This window comes from Heptranchias perlo, chromosome 9, assembly GCF_035084215.1.
Source record: "Heptranchias perlo isolate sHepPer1 chromosome 9, sHepPer1.hap1, whole genome shotgun sequence".
Lineage (NCBI taxonomy): Eukaryota > Metazoa > Chordata > Chondrichthyes > Hexanchiformes > Hexanchidae > Heptranchias > Heptranchias perlo.
This window is the reverse complement of record NC_090333.1, coordinates 65,156,033-65,162,032: the sequence shown is the minus strand read 5'-3', so window position 1 is coordinate 65,162,032 and position 6,000 is coordinate 65,156,033. Positions and strand designations below refer to the sequence as shown.

Sequence of the window (6,000 nt, the reverse complement as noted above, 5' to 3'; positions counted from 1 at the left end):
ATGCAGAATCATGGCAAAAGGCAAGCACCCTGACACTGTTAGGGAGTCTCGACTGGTGTACAGTAACTTCAAAAAAAAATGGAAAATAGCACTTTTCAGCCTTGGCTCAGTGGTGGGCCTCTCACCTCCGAGTCAGAAGGTTGCGTGGTAAAGAGACACTTAACAAGCGGGAAAAGTGGAAATTAAATTGTTTTCAAAAATTAAAAACGGGGGTTTAAATAGACTTTTTCTTCGGTGGGGGGGCGTGCAGTCGAGCAGATACAAACCATAAAGCATCACTCGATTCCAATTTTGTCCGTATGCACAGGGTTTAAATTTGATAGATTTAAAATGGCAAATACAGAATCACCAAATTAATTCAAAAGCAGCCAGCAAAGAAAGTTTACTATGTTCTTATTAAATTTACTGGGCTGCTAGAAAAAGAGAGATTCCAAAACGGCAGGGATGAAGGATGAGCAAAATAATTGCCAATTTCACGGTATTTACTTGAGGTTTCACTCAGTTTTTAAAATTGGTCTTTCAGTAATGCAACCACTATTATCCCGAGGAGGAAAAGCAGCCCAAATTCCAGATTTCTGAAATCCAGTCCCCTGCCCCACTCCCGCAGAAGAAAGTGTCCACATCTGGGCACAGGAAACGAGAGAAAGACATTTACTCTCTGGCAGAAAGATTTTTTCTCTCATTGCCAGTTGTGTACCCGCGTCAGTCCGGCCGTGTTTAAAATGGCACAATTTTAAAAGGGATACAGGCCTGAGAGACTTGGGGCTGTACGTACACACATCTTTGAAGGTGGCAAGACAGGTTGAGCAGGCTGTTAAAAAAGCATATGAGGTCCTGGGCTTTATTAACAGAGGCATAGAGTACAAAAGCAAGGAGGTTATGCTAAACCTTTATAAAGCACTGATTAGGCCCCAGCTGGAGTATTGTGTCCAATTCTGGGCACCACGCTTTAGGAAGGACGTCAAGGCCTTAGAGAGGGTGCAGAAGAGATTTACTAAAATGGTTCCAGGGATGAGGGACTTCAGTTACATGGAGAGACTGGCAAAGCTGGGGTTCTCCTTAGAGCAAAGAAGGTTAAGAGGAGATTTGATAAGAGGTGTTCAAAATCGTGAAGGCTATTGACAGAGTAAATAGGAAAAATTGTTTCCTGTGGCAGAAGGGTCAGTAACCACAGGACACAGATTTAAGACAATTGGCAAAAGAACCAGTAGCAAGATGAGGAAAACCTTTTTTTAATGCAGCCAATCTACCCATGGCAATCCAGTTATGTAGCCGAGGCAATAATTATTTAACTGGTTGCTTGTTATTCCTGAAAATTTTGGGTGACAATTTTTTTTTTCAGCAACAAAAAACTAAGAAACAAATAATTTCTGCCACCATATCGAACTTCTGTTTCTCACCAGGGTATTGGTTGCTCACAGAGCTCAAACTTGCCATCACTAGGCTGACTTGACTCGTAGAGAGAGAAAAAAAACAGGGAAAAGGAGCAAGGGATTTTTTTTAAATAATAATTTTTATTTAGCATTTATTACCTTGTCATGCACCTAGTCAATTCCATTACTCAACACGAGACAGAGAAAACTGAATCTTTTAAAAGCTGGGTTGTAAAATGTCGGCAGCACTTTGAACAATTTGTAACGGGAAGAAAAGATATATTTAAAAAAAAACCTCATTGTATTAAACATGGTACAGAATGCATGCACGCAATGCAAATGGGAAACATTTAACAGACTTGTACGAGACATATAATTACAAATATGAGAGTGCTTTGCACTCGTTAACAGTATCTGAAAAGTCCACTAGGTATAGATCAGAGTTCACTTCTTAAAACAGAATTATCAGCAGCAAATGGTCACAATGTTATCGGAGGGAAGTTTTACTTGGCTTCTTGAGCTTTCTTGGCATTCTGTTTTTCTTTAGCCTGTGTTGATGAACAAATACGTTATTTTATCATGTGAATCCAGCCAGATGTACTCAATTTTATTTAATTTTCCCCCCCAACTTTCAATGGCATTCTGTAACTAGGGGGAGGAAGTGCACAAGGGCAGCCAGGCGGCACCTACTCCCCAATAACCTGCTCACCGATGCTCAGTTTGGGTTCTGCCAGGACCACTCGGCTCCAGACCTCATTACAGCTTTGGTCCAAACATGGACAAAAGAGCTGAATTCCAGAGGTGAGGTGAGAGTGACTGCCCTTGACATCAAGACAGCATTTGACTGAGTGTGGCACCAAGGAGTCCTAGTAAAATTGAAGTCATGGGAATCAGGGGTAAACTCTCCAGTGGCTGGAGTCATACCTAGCACAAAGGAAGATGGTAGTGGTTGTTGGAGGCCAATCATCTCAGCCCCAGGACATTGCTGTAGGAGTTCCTCAGGGCAGTGTCCTAGGCCCAACCATCTTCAGCTGTTTCATCAATGACCTTCCCTCCATCATAGGGTCAGAAATGGGGATGTTCGCTGCCGATTGCACAGTGTTCAGTTCCATTCGCAACCCCTCAAATAATGAAACAGTCTGTGCTGCATGCAAGACCTGGACAACATCCAGGTTTGGGCTGATAAGTGGCAAGTAACATTCGCGCCAGACAAGTGCCAGGCAATGACCATCTCCAACAAGAGAGAGTCTAATCACCTCCCCTTGGCATTCAACGGCATTAGCATCGCCGAATCCCCCACCATCAACATCCTGGGGGTCACCATTGACCAGAAACTTAACTGGACCAGCCATATAAATACTGTGGCTACAAGAGCAGGTCAGAGGCTGGGTATTCTGCGGTGAGTGACTCACCTCCTGACTCCCCAAAGCCTTTCCACCATCTACAAGGCACGAGTCAGGAATGTGATGGAATACTCTCCACTTGCCTGGATGAGTGCAGTTCCAACAACACTCAAGAAGCTCAACACCATCCAGGACAAAGCAGCCCGCTTGATTGGCACCCCATCCACCACCCTAAACATTCACTCTCTTCACCACCGGCGCACCATGGCTGCAGTGTGTACCATCCACAGGATGCACTGCAGCAACTCGCCAAGGCTTCTTCGACAGCACCTCCCAAACCCGCGACCTCTACCACCTAGAAGGACAAGAGCAGCAGGCACATGGGAACAACACCACCTGCACGTTCCCCTCCAAGTCACACACCATCCCAACTTGGAAATATATCGCCGTTCCTTCATCGTCGCTGGGTCAAAATGCTGGAACTCCCTTCCTAACAGCACTGTGGGAGAATCTTCACCACACGGACTGCAGCGGTTCAAGAAGGCGGCTCACCACCACCTTCTCAAGGGCAATTAGGGATGGGCAATAAATGCTGGCCTCGCCAGCGACACCCACATCCCATGAACGAATAAAAAAAATCTATCCTCTCGATTATCTGCCACTGCTCAACACTCGAGATTGGGAACTTATTGTGTGGGGAATTGTTAGTATCTATGTATGAGGAAATCGCACCAGTGCAGTTCTTTACTGTGCTGTCAAAACTGCATTACATACACACACCCTTTGAAACCCCCAACGGTGCTCATCAGGCACGACGAGCTGTAAACTTTTCAAACCACAAGCTTACTTTGAACTTAGTTGAAAAATTGTATTATGTTATGCATACACACAAATATACATATACACACACATATACATTTGAGATGAACACTTTAATAAAACTGGGTTGGTTGGAAGCATGCTGTTTTGCCTCCACTACCAAGAAAATCAACATTATTTTCAGTGCGACCATGTTACTGAGAAACAAGACACTTGCCTTTTCTACTAGTGGTATTAACTGCTGGTGTTCTGCCAGAGTCTTTAACAGTTCCATAATAAAAGGCAGATAGTTATGCTTTCTTCTGACATTTTCAATCTGAAAAAAGACCGACACAATAAAGTTAGCAGATATACTGCATTACAGTGTATAACATACAGTGGAACCTATATTACAGCTACCCAAGAGACTGGCCAAATTGGCTATAGTTCGCAGGTTCCAATTTTTGGGGGGATCTCAGATTCATGAAACTAGCCCCTGGCCCGTAATAATAATTACAACAACAATTTGCATTGGGTGTTTTTAACATAGAAAAACACCCTAGGCATAGTCAGACAAAAATAGATGCTGAGTCAAAGAAAGAGATATTCGGTGGAATGACCAAAAGCTTGGTCAAAGAGGTGGGTTTTAAAAAGGATCTTAAAAGGAAATGGAGAGACTGGGGAATTTAGGGAGAGAATTCCGGAACGTGGGGCCTAGGAGGCTGAAGGCACAGCCACCAATGTTGGGTGGAGGGACGGGCGACCCACAAGAGGCCAGAGTCAGAGGAACACAGAGGTCTAAGGGTGGGGGTTTTATTGGGCCGGAGTAGGCTACAGAGATAGGGAGGGGCAAAGCCATAAGGGGATTTAAACACAAAGAGGAGAATTTTAGAATGGAGGCATCGGAGGACTGGGAGCCAATGCAGGACAACAAAGTCAGGTGTGATGGGTGAGCATGACTTGGTGTGAGACAGGATTCAGGCAGCAGTTTTGGATGAGTTGAAGTTTACAGAGCATGGAGGATAGGAGGCTGGCCAGGAAATCATTGGAATAGTAGAGTCTGGTGGTGACAAAGGCATGGATGAGGGTTTTGGTGACAGATGGGCTGAGGCGATGGCACAGGTGGGTGATGTTGCGGAGGTGGAAGTAGGTGGTCTTTGTGATGGGAGAGGATACGAGGTGCTGGAAGTTCAGCTCGCAGCTGAGATGGCCAGGGAGAGGGTTGGAATCAGTGGCAAGAGTATGGAGTTTTTGGCCGGGGGGGGGGCAAAGACAAGGGCTGTAACTTTCATTTGGCATTTCCTCCAGGCACACACATGCACCACTGCCTCAATGTGTTTTCCGGGGTCAGCTGATTAACCTATCAATGGGCAGACTGGCCTGGCGATCCATCCCAGACATTGGATACAGCAGAGTCGGGAGTTGGGGGGTGGGGCGGGGGGGCAAGAATTCGGGATTGGAAGCAGCATTTGAAATCTTGCGGGCAGATAAGCAAGACCTCACCCAGGAAAGAAAGTGGGTAAAATGGTCAGCCAGAAGAGAGGAAAAAGGTCTACAATTGTGCCGAGAGTGAGCTAGAGGTACTGTTGGCTGATGGTAGGAAAAGTCAGGAGAGTTTATTTGGTGGAAGGGGCAAATGGCCCATTTGTTAGGTGCTGGCAAGTAGCACTGGCTGTTAGTACCACCTCTTCCAACCCTACAGTGCAATGACTCAGATGGACAAGCATATGCTCTGGCCTGGAGATATACAGGCACCAATGTATGCATTGCAGCTGGTACATAAGCACAAAGCACCTGAAATTTCAAGCCTCCCATCCTCCATGCTCTGTAAACTGCTACCCAAATCCTGTCTCACACCAAGTCACGCTCACCAATCACTCCTGACTTTGTTGTCCTGTTTTGGCTCCCAGTCCTCTGATGCCTTCATTCTTTCCACACAGATCATGACATCTTCCTTCCCCAAATTTACAGACATGCTTTGTAAATGCTTGCATGCTTTAAGCGTATAGAGCTGCTAGTGGTCACAATTTGAAACTCAAATGTGATTCCTATCACCTCAGAGCAGCATGTCTATCATAGCCAATATCTATTTTAATGTACATTTGTAGGGCTGGAGTAGGTTAGTGATTAATTAAAGGATATGATACAGTAGCCATTACAGAGACCTGGCTACAAGCTGGACACAACAGAGAGCTAAATGCATCACGTGATAGGATCTTCAGAAAGGACAGGGAAATTGGGAAAAGAAGGAGTAGCAATGTTGATAAAAGACAATTACAGCAGAGGAAATAAAGGACATCAGTAAGGGTAAACAGGCAGTAGCAGCAATAAGGATAGAACTAAAGTAAAGATGCAAGACTCTGGTGGGAATTGTCTACAGACCTCCTGAGAGTAGTGTGCCCAAGTAGTAAAGGCAATGAATTTCTGGAATTTTTTTTATGACAGTTTTCTGGAACAATGTGTTTTAAAACTGACAAGGTTTAGGG

At 44.9% G+C, this 6,000-nt stretch overlaps 1 protein-coding gene across 2 annotated transcripts in view; it reads right to left on the bottom strand.

The window, feature by feature from the left end:
- Positions 1–1,493: 1,493 nt before the first annotated feature.
- The window catches only part of uchl5 (ubiquitin carboxyl-terminal hydrolase L5), a 40,213-nt gene continuing 35,706 nt past the window's right edge, over positions 1,494–6,000 (bottom strand). For both annotated transcript variants that reach the window (XM_067990646.1, XM_067990645.1), the window contains 2 exons: positions 3,753–3,851; positions 1,494–1,921 (listed from right to left, as the gene is read on the bottom strand). In XM_067990646.1, the coding sequence (XP_067846747.1) occupies positions 1,877–1,921; positions 3,753–3,851 (144 nt within the window). In that variant the 3' untranslated portion in view covers positions 1,494–1,876. The remainder of the gene's footprint in view (positions 1,922–3,752; positions 3,852–6,000) is intronic.